Here is a 20,599-nt window from a genome sequence, read left to right as displayed (position 1 = left end):
TATGAGGATCCGTCAAAAATAGGAGAATGTCATCCGCAAAAGCGGCTAACTTGTAAATAGAATCAGATATTGTAACTCCCTTGATGTCAGGGTTAGCCCGTAGTCGATTAAGCAATGGTTCCAGGGTTAACACAAAAATCAAGGGGGAAAGGGGGCACCCCTGGCGAGTTCCATTAGACACGGAGAAGGCGTCCGACAGGTGGCCATTAACTCGGACTCTAGCTGTTGGGGACGAGTACAAAGCTAAGATAAAATGAAGCATGTGATCCCGTAGTCCTATCCGCTTGAGAACTGCTGACATATAGTCCCAGGCCACCCTGTCAAACGCCTTCTCCGCGTCAAGGGAAAGGAAGAAACCTTGTTGACGGGAGGACGATAACCAGTGGTGAATGTTGATAGCTTTGAGCGTATTGTCTCTTGCCTCTCTGCCCGGTACAAAACCAACTTGGTCTAAAGAAACCAGGTTGGGCAGGAGAGGCAAGAGACGGTTGGCTAATATCTTTGCGAAAATCTTGAGATCAACATTTAGTAGGGATATTGGTCTATAGTTCATCACAAGGGATGCGTCCTTATTTGGTTTAGGGATCACGGCTATGTGAGCCGTCAACAAGTCTCTAGGAGGGGTATCGCCAAACACTAAGGAATTAAAGGCGGACAGAAAATGCGGCTTGAGAGGATCAATGAACGTCTTATAATATCCCGACGTTAACCCATCTGGGCCCGGGCTTTTCCCAGGTTTCAGTTGCTTAAGCACCATATCCAATTCTGAGGGTGATAAGGGTCTTTCCAAGTCGGCTGCATCCGATTCCGACAAAGGGTCGGGCTGTAGGTGGAAAGAAAGTCATTGATCATCTGAAGCCGGGAACTGTCACTAGTGGGAGGATCAGCGGAATGCAGGTTATATAACTGGGAGTAATATGTCACAAATTGTTGCGCTATGTGGTCACTAGCCGTCAATTTCCGTCCTTGGGGATCAGTGATTGAATGTATGGTCATAGCGGCTTTCTTCCGTTTGAGGGCTCTTGCCAGAAGTTTTCCAGCCTTATTTCCATATTCGTAAAAGGTTTTTTGCGCGAGGGAATAATTTCGACGTATTTGCCTATTTAGGGCCTCTAAAAGCTCTTTCCGGGCTTGGAGCAAAGCCGGGAGTGTTGCTAAAGCCTGAGAGTGTTTGTGAGCTCTTTCCAAAAGCTGTATGCGTTGGGACAATTTAGAAATGAGTGCCTTCCTTTCCTTTTTCCGTCTGGCCGAGATAGCAATCAGATCTCCTCGTATCGTGCACTTATGGGCTTCCCAAAGCATCAAGGGGGACATGTCTGGAGAAGCGTTTTCTTGAAAAAATAAAGTTAATCGATTAGATATGGTGGCCATAATAGTTTCGTCTGTGAGTAAAGACGGGTCAAGCCTCCAAATAGAGGATCTAGTGGGGGCCTGTGCGATATCTATGGTCAGAGAAATTGGGTTGTGATCAGATAAATACATGGGGAGGATAGAAGCGGAATGCAGGGATGGAAGATCATCTTGTGAAATGAAGATATGGTCCAATCTGGAATACTTATTACATGGGGTTGAATAATACGTATAGTCCTTAACATTGGGATTTAACAGTCTCCAGGAGTCGTGTAACGCTAGGTCGTGTAATCTGTCCTTGATCGACCTAAGTGCTCTATACGGTATGGAGGATGCACCATTTGAAGTGTCAAGAGAAGGATTTAGGGGGACATTAAAGTCCCGTCCGAGAATTAGCATGCCCTCCTGAAATGTGAGAAGTTCCCTAAGAGCCGCATTAAAAAACGGGACCTGGCCATGGTTAGGTGCATAGATATTGGCTAGGGTGATAGGTTTGCCGTGGAGCATGCCTTTAACAAAAAGGTAGCGAGCATCTTCATCTACACAAGTGTCCTGAATTTGGAATGGGCAATGTTTTGCAATTAAAATGGAGACTCCCTTGGTCTTGGCATAGTGATTAGTGGCATGCAAAGAGGTAGGGAAGCGGAAGTTTGAGAATTTCGGAGCGGAACCTGGAGGAAAGCAATATCAGCTTTGTATCTATGTAATTCAAGTAAGACTTGAGATCGTTTTTCTGGTATGTTGAGACCTCTAACATTTAGGGATATTAAAGTAAGAAGCCCGTTGTTGGGCCGACTGTGGGGTTTTGACATGGTATTGATTAGTGAGGGAAGAAAAGAAATGCGGCTTTTTCCAAGCTTAAGTCAATTGGTACACTGGAGTAAGGATAAAAGGGAAGAGACGAGAGCGAGCCGAGCGGCCTTCAGGCCCAGGGCCTATGAGTGGTCCCCCACAAGAGCAGAGAGAGTAAGAAGGTATAACTTCTAAGGTATATCTCTAGGGTAAGGAAAGGGGGAGGCAAGGGAGGGAAAGGTGGGGGGTGAATCAAATGATATTGGACAAAAGAAAAAAAAAGAGAAAAAAAAAAAAAAGAGTAAAAAAACCCTACTTGTGCTGATGCGTAGGTTAGATCGGGGGTGAAAAATTGGAAATTAACAAGAACCAGCTTGCTAATCTGAGGAGACCGTGAAACTAATTCCAAAAATGAAACAAGAAATATATATTTACCTAAAGCGATGCAGTGGAAGACTAGAAGCAGGACAGCTGTGAAAAGGTAAAAACTATCGGACCAATGCGTGGGGGTCGGTTTGAGACAATGGAGATATGCTAAAAATTTAGAACAATTTAGAACAATAACAATAATAACAATAACCGGTCTAAGCTGGCCGACTGGAGAGAGAGTACATTAGAAAAAAAAAAAAAAAACCCATACGCTATAAGGGAGGAGGTCAAAAATGGGAACAGGTGGTCGAGGCAGAGGGAAAAAAAAGAAAAAAATAAAAAATAAAATTTTTGGGGAGTCCTATTAAGCGTCCTTCTTCCAACCGTTCGTTAGATGATGCGGACCGGACGAGCCAATGGAGCGACCGGGTAAAAATCTCAAATAACCTAGAGGGAAGAAAGCAACCAGCAACAACACAAAAAGAAAGAAAGAGAAAAAAAAAAGGGGGATAAGGGGGACATCAGAAAAAGACACGAAAGTTAGAGGATATAAGCAGGGTCCAATCGACATCCGAAGGGATTTGAAAACAGCAACCTGACCCGCAACTTAACTGTCCGTTCGGTTGAATCAAAGCAGAACTTCAACGATCCCGACGGGCTCTCCTGGACTGCGGTGCTTTCGTTGGGCTGGGTCCGTGTGTTTGACCCGAAGCCAAGGGTTGGGCTCGTGGATCCGAAGGGGAGCGTCTCCTCCGAAAGCGGGAATCTTGAGTGTCCATGGTGTCATCACGTGGAGTGGCTCGCCTGAGTATGGTCGGTCGGAAGTCCGCATACCATTCGGGTACCGCCGTCATCGGAATTTCCAAGGTTTCGCAGAAGTGACGAAGATCCTCCGGGACACGAAGTAGAGCAGACCGACCGTGTGCCGAGGCGGATAATCCGAAGGGAAACTTCCAGCGATAGGGTATTCCCTTGGCCCGTAGAACTTCCAGAATTGGGCGCAGTTCTCTTCGTCGTTGCAGCGTAATGTTCGACAAGTCCTGGAAGAGGTGAATGTTTGCACCATTGTACAGCAGGGGTTCCGTTTCCCGGGCTTTTCTTAGGATGGCTTCTTTCAGCTGGTAATCAATTATACAGCATACAACATCCCTTGGGGGATCTGTTTCCTTCCCCCTGGGGCGTAGAGCGCGGTGGATCCGCTCCATACCGATCGGCGTGGCGACAGGTCTGTCCAATAGATTGTTGAATAGGGTCGTTACCTCTAATAGCAGGTGTTCCGCTTCTATGGATTCGGGCAAACCGCGGATACGGAGGTTGTGGCGCCTTCCACGGTTATCCAAGTCTTCGATGTGGCGATTAAGATCTCTCAATTGCAGGGTATGAATATCAATAGTCTGACAGGAACGTCGCATCACTGTAGAATGGGTCTCCAAAACGTTTTCCACTTCCTGCACTCTGCCCGAGATAGCTTGGATATCCACTCGCAGGTCCGAGATTGCAGCAGTGAGGGCCGCCGTAAGGGTTTCCTTGATGTCGGTGGCCACAGAACGGAGGTCCTGTAGGCTAGGTTGTTGCTGGGGAGTGAGAACAATGTCATCTTCGGCCGGGGGGATCCTCCGGCGAGCGTTGTGTGAGAGGCCTGTAGCTTGTGCCGTACCTCGTGGCGCCGCCATATTGCCCGCTTGGCTCCGGAACATATCAGGTATGTTTTGGCTCAGGCGGCCGGTATTTTCCCTGGGAGACCTCGAGCGGGATGCCGAGGAGCTTCGGGATGAAGTTCCCATGATTTGTGCAGTGAAACAAGGGTAAAAATCCTCCGTTAAAGGCTGATGTTTCTCTCAGTCGGCAGGAGCTGAGAAGTTATGCTGCCATCTTCCACCGAGGTCAAACCACGCCCCTAAAAGGTGCCATTTTATTTACAAAACATATGGATATGGATATGCTTTTTTTGGCTATGGATATGCCTCATGCACACTAGACGCTTCTCTATCTCTCCTCAATGTCTTACCTCCTAGCAGTGGAATTTTGGCATATATAATGCTTGGCGCTTGTAAAAGTGTTTAACGCATTTAGGTGTGTTTAGCTGCGTCAAGCATTTGGACGTTAACTCATAATAATATATTCTGGCCATTGAAATGATCAATGGGGAAACCGTTGCTGCTCCTGGACACATTGGCAGTGGGGTTTTCCCAATTCGTCTTCCAGAACAGCCTATGAGACATAGCACGTCCTCGAAGACTCCTGAAAACAGAGTTACCGGTAAGTCTAACTCTGTAAAAACCTAAGCCTCTACACTCCTGCAAGGACTCATAGGCCAACATGCAGGGGTTTTTAGAGGCAGGAAAAAAAAAACACACACCACACCAGATGCCCCTAGGAGCAAATTAAAAAATGTCCAGTGTACAAAAGGCCATAGAATTCCTGGTAAGGAAGGCATATCTAGGCTAGATAATACTATTTTCACAATGCTCCCTCGGACTAAAGAAAAAATGTTTTTCTCGTCTGAAAATACATATTACCTGGCTGTGATGTTGACCTCTGGCTTCAAGATATCCTGAGACATTGACTCCAGAACAAGAATGTGGATCAGCCCTTGCATACTTGTTCATGTGTCGGCTTTGAAGCAAGAGGGGCATTATAGCAAAAAAATAAAAAATAAAAATATTTGCAGAATGGCAAGTAAGCAGGCAACCCACATTTCTTTTTCTATAACATTTAACACATGATCCATGGAAGTGGATACAACTGCTATTGTACTGCCTGAATAATTGATGAAGATTATACTATCTACTGTATATCAAGTGGTCCTTTCAGATTAGATTTGGCACCTTGGCATACAGAAGAATGTCAAGAAAGTCCAGGTGTCTCTTCTGCTTGACTTTCTCCAGCTCCGTGTCCTGTTTAAGAGATTCTTTCCGCTGCTTGATCACATTATCTGTATTGGGGAGAAAATTTTTTATAAATCGGGTCACAGCCATTGTTTCAACTAATCGGGATCTTACAAATGACAAAATCCTAAAATTTGAATATATCATACCCTTAGTACAAAACAGTTCAAATTCATAAATTCTGCTAGCATGCAAAACTCAAATACAGTCATAAATGGAATGATGACTTTAAAAATGGTGCTCCAAACGTGCACCTCCTATTTTGCTAGTGCTCCAGGTGATCACCATTTGTATTCCACTTGTAGGTGTAAAAATTAGCCTCTTACCAGATATTAAGACCTTATAACAGTGACTTAACAAGAACTTATAAACAGCTTTGCTTTAGTGAGAACACCTCTCACTTTGGGTATGGAACATAGTTCCCATCAGAAAGGATCATATGGTAATCGTCCCCTTAGTAAGGATCTCCGGATCTCTCTGCAAATTTTTAGTCCAACGTATTCATTTGGAGCAGGGTGCGTGTGAAAAGAGTAAGAGAAGTACTCATTGCGCAACATCCCCAAAAGATATTGTTTATTTTAAAAAGGCATATAGTATAGTATAGAGTAAAAAAAGTAAAAAAAACAGGCATTCCGTAAATGAAACCGTCCAGGACAATGGGAGTGCTGAGGTCACTGCTACGAACCCTGCCCAATGCACGTGTCTTCATTTGAGATATCGTCACTGGGACAACAGTTGCATGATATCATGTACTTTATGAAGTTGAACTGTTTATTTAATTACTGTATAACACGCACCAGCAATGGTCAGTGAGAATCAATGCAGCCGGATTAGTGCTCATATGCAGCCTAATCTGTGCCCATCTGCCGTCTGTTCTTTGCCCATCTGCCGCCTGTTCTGCGCCCATCTCCCCCATAAATGCAGCTCACCATCTCTCATATGAAATCACAGAGACGTCATCTGTTTCCTCAGCTCTCAGTCGGCAGTCACATACACAGTCTCGCCTCCGCCATCGGCATTGGACCAGCTCCTGTGATAGACAGAACACTGGTCCAATGCTGTGGTGGAGGTGGGACTGTGTGTGTGATGAGCCGAGTGGAGAGGAGATGACAGCTCGGATTTCCGGCGGCACTCGTCCCCCTCCTTCCCCTCCGAGGTACGCTGTCGGCGTGTAACACGCACCCGTGATTTTCCCCCTATTTTCAGAGGGAAAATAAATGCATGTTATATGCCGATAAATACAATATTTATTATTACAATGATTTTGTTAATTATATGCACATGGCTGAATTATTTTTTATGAAATTATTTACTTCCCTGCACTATACGGTTACTGGTTGCCTGATAGCACCCAATATAACAAATTTGTTGATGAATATGCCTATCGCAACTATTTATAATTTGAGAAGCACTTACATGCATTTTAAATAGGAAGTGTCCCCCTTACAGTGTTGGTCAAAATACCACCTTTACAGGCAGCTAAAATTATATATGGTGTCATGCTGCTGCCTCTGCCAGGTTGTGTTGGCCATCAAACAGTGATGGGCACCATAAAAAAGAGCAGTCAATCAGCCCTGGTTATGAATAGCTGTCCCAGAGGATGATGATGAATGTTGATCCTCTAACTGCAATGTTTTCTGAGTCACTGGCCAGCACTCAGATCGGGAGCTCTGTATAGTTTTTCACAGGTCAGTGTTATTAAGTTACTAAAGCCAGAGGCAGTCAGACAAATACCATTTTTTGAAGGTCAGTAATTTCAGCCAATATACTTTTCTTGCAACAGATGTCCCGTAGCATTCATAAGTTGACACTTACCTGTGTGTTCATGAGCTGTTCTTAGTGCCTTCCGGAAGCGGTATCCATGGGGGCTCAGGTTGAAGATGAGATCACTATGGTATTGGAATTTTCTAAATCGAAAATCCACCAGATAGGAGAGATCATAGACAGCCTTGATGTATTCACTCTCACTGTAAGTAAATGTGAGAGCAGTTTATACCATGCAATACTCTTTTAGAACCAGGTGTCATCATAGTAATAAAGAAAAAGTTCATACTGCTTTCAGAAGATCCTGACCTGTCATTCTGGCAGTTGCTTTGGTAACTGAAGGCACATTTCATGATGGTGTCCAGCGTCATGAGGCTCACATGCTGGAACAGCTCTATAGACTTCTTTTCTGAGACCAGATGCTCCCATTTGTCCTAATGAAGATGAAACAAGGAGGAATATATTAGCGCAATCATTCATTAAAGACAAAATTCAGCTTTTTTTGTTTGTTACAGATAAAGTAGGGAAAAGTAAAAACTTTTGTCTAGTTTTTATTAAGACTACACTGGCGAGATGTGATGTACTAATCATTAATGGGTCAAATCAATGATCGTTTTTTGACCTAGGTGATGAGAAAATTTGAAGGAGTGGGATGGAAATTTTTGTCGAACGAGTGACATTTTAAGTACTGTTGAACATTTGTCTAGTCATCGAATTAACAGGGGATTTTTGTAAAAACATTCATTCAAAAACCTGCTAACTTAACAAGTTCAGTTCTATCACTTCTCCACTCTACTATTTTTTTCCCCAATCTGAAAGGAGGTGATGAGAAATCTCCCTAGTAGGGACATAGCAATACTGTAGTTCACAGGTCCATTCAAAAGTGGATATGTATGGATTATTTTTAAAAAAGAAGCAAGGATATCATTGTGTGTCACTTTAAGGTAAACCATGGATCTTGTCCCTGCCCCAGCCTGGCACTGAACAGTGAAAAATGCAGTAGATCAATGAGCTCATCACACTGTCACTCTGCTCTGTCCCATCAGCATTTCCCTAGTTAGCACATGAGCATTGCAGCAAAATTGTTTGGCTCCTTGTGCAGCTCATCCCTCACCTAGAACCAAAGATTATAGTGCACACATACAAAAATGACATTTAAATCCTGCAAAGCTATTTAAAACACCTGGGCATATTCAGCAAATAAGCAAAAATATGGGGACTAGGTCACACCATATGGGCCATATGGTGCTTAAGCCCACTACTGCGTCAAAGTACTCCATTATCAGTGGGTCCTACACTAACCATAGAATGAAAGATCCTGCTTCACAATAATGGGAGAAATACACTCCTCTTTATAGAATTAAAGGACTGCATCTATAAAACACAGGTGGACACTAATTAGAGGTAATGGGGGGGGGGGGGGGGTAATGGGGTGCTCCAGCCCAAGGAATCTGGTCAGGACCCATACAATAGACAGACTTGAGGGGGGGGGGGGTCACACCCTAAAAATGCATTACATTAAAGATGGTACAGCTATAAGACCATACAAACAGAACAAAAGATTACAGCGCACCCATACAAAAAATGTAATTTAAATCCATTGCCTCTAATTAGTGTCCACGTGTTTTATAGGAGTCCTTTAGTTCTCCCCTAAGGAGGAGTGTATTTCACCCATGGTTGAGATGGAGGATCTTTCATTCCATGAATAGTGTAGGACCCACTGATAATTGGGTACTTTGACGCAGTAGTGGGTTAAAAGCGGAGTTCCACTCAAAAATGTAACTCCCACTCGGAAGGTGACACCCTGACATGCCACATTTGGCATGTCATTTTTTTTGGGGGGGGGGGGGTGGAGTGGAAACCCTCTTTTTAGAGGGTTTCAGCTCCTACTTCTTCCCGGAGCTCCGGAAGGGAGATCACCCCCCCCCCCCACCCTCTCGGCAATCATCTGGGACAGGGCACGGATCCCATATGATTGCCCGGCCAGTCACGGCGCAGCTTGCGCATGCACAATGCGTGCCCAGCTGTGAAGCCACAGCCGGGCACCCACAGAGATAATTCCGGCGCCGCAGAGAGGAGATGGAGACAAGTGGGGCTTCGTCCCCCTGCATCGCTGGACGGGTAAGAGTCCGACTATTAAAAGTCAGTATGTAGCTGCTAACTTTTATTTTTTTTAGCAGGAACTCCAATTAAGCACTATATGGCCATATAGTGTGACCGAATCCCCATATTTTTGCTTATTTGCTAAATATGTTCAGGTGTTTTAAATAGCCTTGCAGGATTTTTATGTGATCTTTGTATATGTGCGCTGTAATATTTTGTTCTGTTTGTATGGTCTTATAGCTGCACCATCTTTAATGTAATGCATTTTTAGGGTGTGGCCCCCCAAGTCTTTGTTTATCCCTCACCTAGTCTGAATGTTGCTGTACAGGGACTGTAAGAGACTGTACAAATTCAGGTACCTACATTGCTAACATTAAAAGAGAAGTATGGGCTATAGATCTAGATATACACAAACACACACAGTAAAACCTTGGATTGCGAGCATAATTAGTTCCAGAAACATGCTTTTAATCCAAACCACTCATATCAAAGCAAATTTCCCCATAAGAAATAATGGAAATGCAAAGGATTTGTTCAACAACCATTTATTCATAGGTCCTTCAGTTTATAGTCCATATAAAAAGATTCTACCAATGTGACCAGGTTGTGTAACCATAAAATGTCCATCCACATATAGAAGCCTCCACAAGGGGATTAGAAGCGAAATTCAGCAGGAGCTACAGAGTATAAATGAGAAGAGAGGCGCCTCTAAGTGTAGCATTGTTAAATGTTGTATCTTCATTAACCGCTTAACCAATACCGGGCACTTAAACACCTTCCTGCCCAGACCAATTTTGAGCTTTCAGCGCTGTCGCATTTTGAATGACAATTGCGCAGTCATGCTACACTCTAGCCAAATTTTTATCATTTTTTTCCCCACAAATAGAGCTTTCTTTTGGTGGTATTTGATCACCTCTACGGTTTTTATTTTTTGCTAAACAAATAAAAAAAGACCGAAAATTTTGAAACAAAATATTTTTTTTTGTTTCAGTTTCAAAACTAAATAAGTACGTTTTCTCCTTCACTGATGGGCACTGGTGGGGCGGCACTAAGGGGCACTGATAAGGTGGCACCAATGAAGTGACACTGATGAGGTGGCATTGATGGGCACTGATAGGCGGCACTGATAGGTGGCACTGATAGGTGGCACTGATGGGCGACACGGATGGACACTGATAGGTGGAACAAATTGGCACTGATAGCTGGCACAGATTGGCATGGATAGGCGGCACGAATGGCCATGGCTAGGCGGCACAGATGGGCATGGATGGGCACTGATAGTTGGCACGGATGGGCACTGATAGGTGGCACGGATGGGCACTGATAGGTGGCAGTGTATTGTACTGATGGATGCCAATCAGTGCCAAACAATAATGCATGCCAATCAGTGATGCCCATTGTGGGCACTGATTGGCATCCATTGTGGGCACTGACTGGCATCTCTGGTGGTCTAGGGTGGCACACCTGGTGCTGGGCATCCCTGGTGGTCTGGTGGCGTCCCTGGTGGTCCAGTGTGGGCATCCTCGGGGGGGCTGCGCTGATAATCGATCAGCACAGACCCCCTTGTCAGAGGTGCAGCTGATTGGCTCTCCTCTACTCGCGTCTGACAGACTCGAGTGAGGAAAAGCCGATCACCGGCTCTTCCTATTTACACTGTGATCAGCCATGATTGGACACGGCTGATCATGTGGTAAAGAGTCTCAGTCGGAGACTCTTTACCGAGATCATAGTAACGGGTTGTCAGACTGACACACCGCAACAACGATCGCCGCGATGCGCGCCCCCGCGGGCGCGCAGCGGCTCAAAATCCTGAGAACGGTCTATGACGTCCAGTCAGGATTTTGAAACCACTTTTCTGCAGTCATTTGACAATGGGCGGGTGGCAAGTGGTTAAGGACCGCCTCTTGCACATTTACGTCGGCAGAATGGCACGCAGGGCACAAGCAGGTACAAGTACGTTGCTCTTTAATTGCCCAGCCGCGGGACCCACGGACCCGATCGCTGCTGGTGTCACAGAGCTGAAGAACGAGGAGAGGTCTGTGTAAACAAACCTCTCCCCGTGCTTCCTACTGTGGCTGTCACTGATCGTCTTTCCCTATAACAGGGAACAGACAATCAGTGACGTCACATGCCAAGCCACGCCCCCTACAAGAAAAAAACACACACATAACGTCACACATAACCCCTTCTCGTCCCCTAGTGGTTAACTCCTTCACTGCCAGTGTCATTTACACAGGAATCAGTGCATTTAAATAGCACTGATTGCTGTATAAACGACAATGGTCCTAAAAATGTGTCAAAAATGTCTGATGTTTCCGCCATAATGTCGCAGTCACAATAAAAAAAAAAAAAAATAAAATAAAAAAAAAAATCGCTGATCGTCGCCATTACTAGTAAAAAAAAATTATTAATAAAAATGCTATAAAACTATCCCCTATTTTGTAAACGATATAACTTTTGCACAAACCAATCAATAAATTGCTAATTGTGATTTTTTTTTACCAAAAATATGTAGAAGAATATGCATCGGCCTAAACAGGAAAAAAAACATTTTTAGATATTTTTTGGGGATATTTATTATAGCAAAAAGTAAAAACTATAGCATTTTTTTCAAAATTGTCGCTCTATTTTTGTTTATAGCGCAAAAAATTTAAAACGCAGAGGTGATCAAATACCACCAAAAGAAAGCTCTATTTGTGGGAGAAAAAAGTATGTCAATTTTGTTTGGGAGCCATGTCGCAGGACCGTGCAATTGTCAGTTAAAATGACGCAGTGCCGAATCGCAAAAAGGGGCCTGGTCCTTTGGCTGCAAATTGGTCCGGGGCTTAAGTGGTTAAATGTAACCATGTTGATAAACTTAGAGGTGCCTCTCTTCTCTTTTATGCTCAGTTGTGACATAACGCTACTTGTATGTCAAGACATTGCTTGTATATCAAGTCAAACGTTATTTTAAAATGTTGCTTGTCTTGCAAAAAACGCTCTCAAACCGAGTCACCCTGCTGCCTCTGCACTGGGAACTGAGCGATCAAACACTGCAGAGTAGAGAGTGGTGCTCTGAAGAAGCCAACAATGATAGGCTGGTGAAACGCATCGTCACGTCAGCGACGTAGGGGTGGCTGTAGTTTGCAGTATGAGTAGCTTCACATGGCTTTACAAAGCGGAGGCACAGTGACCCCTGGAAAACATGCCTGGGCTATGGACACATTGCAATTTAGCTATACTGGCATCTAGAATCTCTACTGCTCTAGCAGACCAGAGGAGAACTGGGAGTGAACGGTGGATGTCCTAGTGGAGACGGCAGAGGTGGTGAGATGATATCTAAACTTTGTTGATCATTATATGGTTTATGCCTGAGCGGCTTGGATTTCTCCCCCTCTCTCCCTTAAGTGAAACCTTTCCCATCATCTTCCTCCCGTGATGAACTATTCCTCCAGAACCCTTGCATTGCAGGGTGCTCACACAATGATTTACACAGGTCATTACTAGCCTAACTGACCAAGCACAACCTGCAGTCACAGCCTAAAGCCACAGAGAACCAAGTATCAGAACAGCAGGAAATATCTGCATGAACTTTCACTTTATCTTTACAACTTACAGTTCCCGAATGTGTAAACCGTTTTTTAGTACCCGCAACCACGCCCGCCGGAGATACACAGTTTATAGATGGTCCCATGCAAATCCTAATTGATCATACAGTGCTGTGTAATTAATCAACTACTAGTAGCTTATAGACCATATTGAAGTGTGACTGCTGGGTGAATAGATGCGAGCGGAGCTGCGACCCTCCCTCAGACAACATTGTCTTTTTTTAATGTAATTTTGACAATTTTTTCACTAATTTTGTGGTGGTTTATATAATATGATACTTTTCCTATAAATAAAATGTACATCTTTATTCAACTGTGGTGTACCAAATAGGTGACCTTCTTGGTAGGTTTCTTCCACCCCCTTTTTCATATGATTTTCGGTCACATGGACTGCACCATATGTGGATGGCATATGGTGATTGGTTGAGCGATCATTTCTAAAAAGGTACTTATACTGATTGTCAGTCCAGCAGTAGATCCAGGCTTTTTTGATTTATTTCAGAGTAGACTGTGGTGACTGTCAATCACTGGCTCCTTGCTCTGCCCCTCCAGCACTTACTGGAGCACTGGGATGGGGAGGGGAAGGAGAAGCTGGCTCAGGCTCTTAGCGGCGCAGCCGAGAGGCTGAGCCAGCTACCAGTCCAGTGACGTCAGCCGAACAAGCTGCACGGCTGTGATTTATAGGGAAAATAGGGCAAAAAAAGCTTTGCCCATGCTTCTCCTTTAAATTATTTAATAAATATAATTGCACAAATATGTGTATTTTTTATCTGCCTAGAGTTTAGCTTTAAATTGCTGCATAGTAGCTCTGGGTCAGCAACTCATAAAATATAGAAACCATTAGGTCAGCATAACAGCCAGGGCTCTAGCATTTCCGGGAGAGGTCAGCACAGGCAAAATTAACATGTGATTATTAAGGTCAGCTTTACCTTCATCAGCTGGGAAAATGATTGGCAACAGCTTGCTTATTCACCCTCTACAGGGCCAGCCTATATCTCAGCACTGATTCTTTCTTACCAGCATCACATTAGCGCAGTCTGACATCACTCCCACATATGGCTTCAGAACATCATAATGGAAACCCGGGGTCAACAGCTTGCGGTGCTGGAACCACTTTGCACCAGATAATACCAATAATCCTTTCCCTGCATAACAAAAGCACAGTAGAAGGATCAGAGCAAAAAATGCATAAGAGTTACATGTACAGTACATGTTGTACTTGGCAGGTGTTACGGCTACCAAACTCAATGCAAGTCTAGGGGGCCGTGCCTCAACCGCCTCTCAACTGCATACAATGAATGCCCTTGTGGAATGATAGTATAGCATTTACGGGGTTAAGTCAAGTGGTAAGGGAGAAACTTCATGCCTTGTCACCACTTGCAAAGGGGAGACTTTTGAAAAAAGGAAGAGAACTTGCCTTTGTGTAAGCAGAGCAGTCTTTCTTAACCACTTAAGCCCCGGACCAATTTGCAGCCAAAGAACCAAGCCCCTTTTTGCGATTCGGCATTGCGTCGTTTTAACTGACAATTGCGTGGTTGTGCGACATGGCTCCCAAACAAAATTGCCGTCCTTTTTTCCCACAAAATAGAGCTTTCTTTTGGTGGTATTTGATCACCTCTGGGTTTTTTATTTTTTGGGCTATAAACGAAAAAACATTTTTTTCCTCAGTTTAGGCCGATTCGTATTCTTCTACATATTTTTGGTAAAAAAAAAAAATATTATTATTGATTGGTTTGCGCAAAAGTTATAGCTTTTACAAAATAGGGGATAGTTTTATAGCATTTTTATTAATATTTTTTTTTTACTTTTTTGCGATTGGCAATTTTTATTGTGACTACGACATTATGGCGGACATTTTTGACACATTTTTGGGACCATTGTCATTTATACAGCAATCAGTACTATTTAAATGCACTGATTCCTGTGTAAATGACACTGGCAGTGAAGGAGTTAACTACTAGGGGGCAGTGTAGGTGTTATGTATGACGTTATGTGTTTTTTTTTATTGTAGGGGGGCGTGGCCTGGCATGTGTGACGTCACTGATCGTCCTTCCCTATAAAAGGGAACAGATGATCAGTGACAGCCACACTAGGAAGCATGGGGAGAAGTTTGTTTACACAGATCTCTCCTCGTTCTTCAGCTCTGTGACCCGATCGTGGGACACCAGCGGCGATTGGGTCCGCTGATCCCGCAGCCACGGTCACAGAGCTCAGGATCGTGCCGGGAGCGCGCCGCCGGCTGGGCACTTAAAAAGCAACGTACAGGTACGTGCTTGTGCACAGCCCTGCCATTCTGCCGACGTACATCGGCGTGAGGCGGTCCTTAAGTGGTTAACCTTTTCAACACAGATGAACCCTTGAAATAACTTTCCTGTTTCGGGGGGAACCCCTGCTAAATATTTATATTTCTACAACTCATGTTACAGTACATTAGTGTGATAGTCAATGGAAACAATGTTCCTTACATTTCATTGGGAGGAATTACCTCCTTACAGATAGCTAAATGGACCAATGGTGTCAGTGGGAACTTAGCTAAAATGTAGAAATTGCTCATTGCTCAAGGAACCCCTAGCAACCTCTGGAGGAACCCTAATTGACCTTGATGTAGAGAATATAAATTACAGCAGTTGAGAGTCAGAATTTTGCAGATATTATCAAAAATACAACACAATACAAAAGATAGGATATAGTCAAATGGTCTGCTGATTACAAGTATACCATTTATTTCACAGAATTAATTTTTTATTTTTATTTTTAATTTAAATTTAAACGCAAAGCCCCCCATGAAAAGTTTCCACTGTGGATATGATGACAACATTGTCAAACTCCAAGGCACCCACTATTGCATACAGTACATTCATCACACTACTGAGGTACCGGGACCATAGAGCCATATGTGTGAAAAATACCATATAGAGACCCCCAACAAGCTTTAAGGATAAAAGTATATTGGAAGTAGACACAAAATGATGGCAGTTGCTCAACTGTGCTTGTAAGTATTCACCCCCCCCCCCCCCCCCCCTTGGCATTTTTCGTGTTTTGTTGCCTCACAAGCTGGAATTTAACATGGATTGTTTGAGGATTTGCATCAATTTAAAGGACATGCCCACAAGTTTTTTTTTTTTTTATTGTGAAGCAAACAACAAATAGGACAAGATAACAGAAAAAGGTCAATGTGCATAACTATTCACCCCCTGAAGTCAATACTTTGTAGAGCCACCTTTTGCGGCTATCACAGCTCTAAGACGCTTTGGATATGTCTGTATGAGCTTGCCATATCTTACCACTGGGATTTTTGCCAATTCCTCCTGTTCCAGCTCCTTCAAGTTGGATGGTTTGCGCTTGTGAACAACAATCTTTAAGTCTGACCACAGATTTTCTATTGGATTGAGGTCTGGGCTTTGACTAGGCCATTCCAACACATTTACATGTTTCCCCTTAAATCACTCAAGTGTTGCTTTAGCAATGTGTTTGGGTCATTGTCCTGCTGGAAGGTGAACCTCCGTCCTAGCCTCAAATCACACACAGAGTGCTACAGGTTTTGCTCAGGAATATCCCTGTATTCAGCACCATCCATCTTTCCCTCAACTATGACCAGTTTCCCAGTCCAGACTACTGAAAAACCTCCCCACAGCATGATGTTGCCACCACCATGTTTCACAGTGGGGATGGTGTTCTTTGTGTGATGTGTTGGGTTTGCGCCAGACATAGCGTTTTCTTTGATGACCAAAAAGTTCAATTTTAGTCTCATCAGACCAGAGCACCTTCCTCCATACATTTTGGGAGTCTCCCACATGCCTTTTCATAAACTCAAAACGTGCCATTTTGTTTTTGCTGAAAGTAATGGCTTTCTTCTGGCCACTCTGCCATTAAGCCTAACCCTATGGAGCGTACAGCTTATTGTTGTCCTGTGTACAGATACCCCAGTCTCTGCTGTGGAACTCTCCAGCTCCTCCAGGGTCACCTTAGGTCTCTGTGCTGCCTCTCTGAATAATGCCCTCCTTGCCCGGTCCGTGAGTTTTGGTGTGCGGCTGTCTATTGGCAGGTTTGCTGTTGTGCCATATTCTTTCCATTTAGTTATGATAGATTTGATGGTGCTCCTAGGGATCATCAAAGATTTGGATATTTTTCTTTATAACCTAACCCTGACTAGTACTTCAACAACATTGTCCCTTACTTGTTTGGAGAGTTCCTTGGTCTTCATGGCAGTGTTTGGTTAGTGGTGCCTCTTGCTTAGGTGTTGCAGCCTCTGGGGCCTTTCAAAAAAGGTGTGTATATGTAATGACAGATCATGTGACGCTTATGCAGCATACACACGAGCGGATTTTCCAGCGGAAAAATCTTGGATGGTTTTTCCGACGGGATTCCGCTCAAGCTTGACTTGCCTATACACAAAGTTTGCTGAACTTTCGACCGTCAAGAATGCGTTGACGTACAACACTACGACGAGCTGAGAAAATGAAGTTCAATGCTTCCGAGCATCCGTCAAATTGTTTCCGAGCATGCGAAAATGCAGTATAAAAAAAAAAATGCATATGCGTTTTTTTTCTGTGCATTTTTTTGGTTGCCTGACATCAGCCTGTGCTTGCAAATAAAGGGCATGCAAATAAAAAAAAAAACTGAAGCACAGGTGCATTTTTTATATGTTCTCAATAGACTGAAGTTTTAACCACTTCAGCCCCGGACCAATAAACACCTTAAGGACCAGAGGTCTTTTTCCAATTTCGCACTGCGCTGCTTTAACTGGTAATTGCGCGGTCATGCAATATTGCACCCAAACTAAATTTGCGTCCTTTTCTTCCCACAAATAGAGCTTTCTTTTGATGGTATTTGATTGCCTCTGCGATTTTTATTTTTTGCGATATAAATGGAAAAAGAGCGAAAATTTTGAAAAAAAAAGATATTTTCTTCTTTTTGTTATAAGAAAAATCGAATAAACTAAATTTTAGTTATACATTGAGGGCAAAATTTATTCAGCCACATGTCTTTAGTAAAAAAAATGTCAATAAGCGTATATTTTTTGGTTTGCGCAAAAGTTATAGCGTCTACAAACTAGAGTACATTTTCTGGAATTTACACAGCTTTTAATTTATGACTGCCTATCTCATTTCTTGAGGTGCTAAAATGGCAGGGCAGTACAAACCCCCCCCAAATAACCCCATTTTGGAAAGTAGACACCCCAAGGAAATTGCTGATGGGTATGTTGAGCCCATTGAATATTTTTTTTTTTTGTCCTAAGGGATTGAATAATGACAAAAAAAAAAAAAATTTTTTTACAAAAAGCTGTCACTAAATGATGTATTGCTCACACATGCCATGGGCATATGTGAAATGACACCCCAAAATACATTCTGCTGCTTCTCCTGAGTACGGGGATACCACATGTGTGGGACTTTTTGGGAGCCTAGCCGCGTACGGGACCCCGAAATCCAAGCACCGCCTTCAGGATTTCTAAGGGCATACATTTTTTTATTTTACTCCTCACTACCTATCACAGTTTTGAGGGCCATAAAATGCCAAGATGGCACAAAACCCCCCCAAATGACCCCATTTTGGAAAGTAGACACCCCAAGCTATTTGCTGAGGGCCATGTTGAGACCATTGAATATTTTTTTTTTTGTCCCAAGGGATTGAATAATGACAAAAAAAAATAAAAAATTTTTTTTTTACAAAAAGTTGTCACTAAATGATATATTGCTCACACATGCCATGGGCATATGTGAAATGACACCCCAAAATACATTCTGCTGCTTCTCCTGAGTACGGGGATACCACATGTGTGGGACCTTTTGGGAGCCTAGCCGCGTACGGGACACCTAAATCCAAGCACCGCCTTCAGGATTTCTAAGGGCATACATTTTTTTATTTTACTCCTCACTACCTATCACTACCTATCACAGTTTTGAAGGCCATAAAATGCCAAGATGGCACAAAACCCCCCCCAAATGACCCCATTTTGGAAAGTAGACACCCCAAGCTATTTGCTGAGGGCCATGTTGAGACCATTGAATATTTATTTATTTTTGTCCCAAGGGATTGAATAATGACAAAAAATAAATAAAAATTTTTTTTTACAAAAAGTTGTCACTAAATGATATATTGCTCACACATGCCATGGTTATATGTGGAATTGCACCCCAAAATATATTCCGCTACTTCTCCCGAGTATGGGGATACCACATGTGTGGGACTTTTTGGGAGTCTAGTCGCGCACGGCACCCCGAAAACCAATCACCACCTTCAGGATTTCTAAGGGTGTAAATTTTAGATTTTACTCCTCACTACCTATCACAGTTTCGAAGGCCATAAAATGCCAAAATAGCACAAAACCCCCCAAAATGACCCCATTTTGGAAAGTCGACACCCCAAGCTATTTACTGAGAGGCATGTTGAGTCCATGGAATATTTTATATTTTGCCACAAGTTGCGGGAATATTACAAACTTTTTTTTTTGCACAAAGTTGTCACTAAATGATATATTGCTCACACATGCTATGGGCATAAGTCAAATTACACCCCAAAATAAATTCTGCTGCTTCTCCCGAGTACGGGGATACCACATGTGGGGGACTTTTTGGGAGCCTAGCCACGTATGGGCCCCCGAAAACCAAGCACTGCCTTCCGGATTTAAATATAAAATGCTACCAAAAAAACTGTTAGCGATCGCAGGGATCAGGCCTGACTCTGCGATCGCTGCAGTTATGTGTTTAGTGTTTTGTAAGTGACAGTGATCGATCGATACTGCACTTGGGTGGGCTGGGCAGAGGGGCAAAACGCAGGTGCTAGCAGGTATCTGGGCTGATCCCGCTAACAATGCGTTTTTTTGGAACCCTAAACTGCTGGGGACGCTAGTATAGATCTGATCAGATCAGATATTGATCTGTTCAGATTCTATACCACAGGAGGTTTATGCTTTGCGTGTGGGTGTTAGCGGTACTGGCACTAACGTAGCGCTGCCTGGGGCGACGCAGACCCTGACCCTAAAACCTAATTGATATCACCCGCCGGGTGATCAGGGGGTTAAACCTTTATTGGGTAATAAATGGTGGGTGCCCTGATGCTATAAAAAACAAACTAACCAGGGTCACCCGTAACACTTATATGGTGATCAGTGGTGAAAGGGTTAACTAGGGGCAATCAGGGGGTTCAAATTTTTATTAGGTAGTATATGGGGGTCCCTGGCGCTATATAAAAACCTGACGGGGAACCTAAATAACTAACTGGCTAACCAGCGTCACCAGTGACACTTATACTGTGATCGCTGGTGAAAGGGTTAACTAGGGGCAATTGGGTAGTATATGGGGGTACCTAGCGCTATAAAAACCTGGCGGTGAACCTAAAAAAATAACTAGCTACCTAGCGACAGTAGCGACACTAATGCAGCGATCAGAAAAATGATCGCTTAGTGACACTGGCAAAAGGGGGTGAAAGGGTTAACTAGCGGCAATCAGGGGGTTAAAACCATAATTGGGTAGTATATCGAGGTACCTAGCGCTATAAAAACCTGGCGGTGAACCTAAAAAAATAACTAGCTACCTACGGACACTAATGCAGCGATCAGAAAAATGATCGCTTAGTGACACTGGCAAAAGGGGGTGAAAGGGTTAACTAGCAGCAATCAGGGGGTTAAAACCATTATTGGGTAGTATATCGGGGTACCTAGCGCTATCGGGGGGCGAATCGGGGGGGGGGTTTGTGTGCCTGTGTGTACCTACATGTCAGTGTAGTGTTGGTGCACACTTACTT

The 20,599-nt window shown here is 43.6% G+C and overlaps 1 protein-coding gene across 1 annotated transcript in view; it reads right to left on the bottom strand.

Annotated features, from left to right (window-relative positions):
• LOC143926509 (cytochrome P450 4B1-like) overlaps positions 1-20,599 on the bottom strand; it is a 55,200-nt gene that overhangs the window by 21,631 nt on the left and 12,970 nt on the right. Inside the window, exons 4-7 of the mRNA XM_077450301.1 lie at positions 13,871-13,998; positions 7,473-7,597; positions 7,215-7,366; positions 5,340-5,446 (exon numbers count right to left, since the gene is read on the bottom strand). Of these exons, the coding sequence (XP_077306427.1) occupies positions 5,340-5,446; positions 7,215-7,366; positions 7,473-7,597; positions 13,871-13,998 (512 nt within the window). The remainder of the gene's footprint in view (positions 1-5,339; positions 5,447-7,214; positions 7,367-7,472; positions 7,598-13,870; positions 13,999-20,599) is intronic.

The sequence above is a fragment of the Lithobates pipiens genome, unplaced genomic scaffold, assembly GCF_037356315.1.
Source record: "Lithobates pipiens isolate NorthernLeopardFrog02 unplaced genomic scaffold, aLitPip1_a1.2 Scaffold_23, whole genome shotgun sequence".
Classification (NCBI taxonomy): Eukaryota; Metazoa; Chordata; class Amphibia; order Anura; family Ranidae; genus Lithobates; species Lithobates pipiens.
The sequence above is the reverse complement of the archived record's forward strand: the minus strand, read 5'-3'. Positions and strand labels throughout refer to the sequence as shown.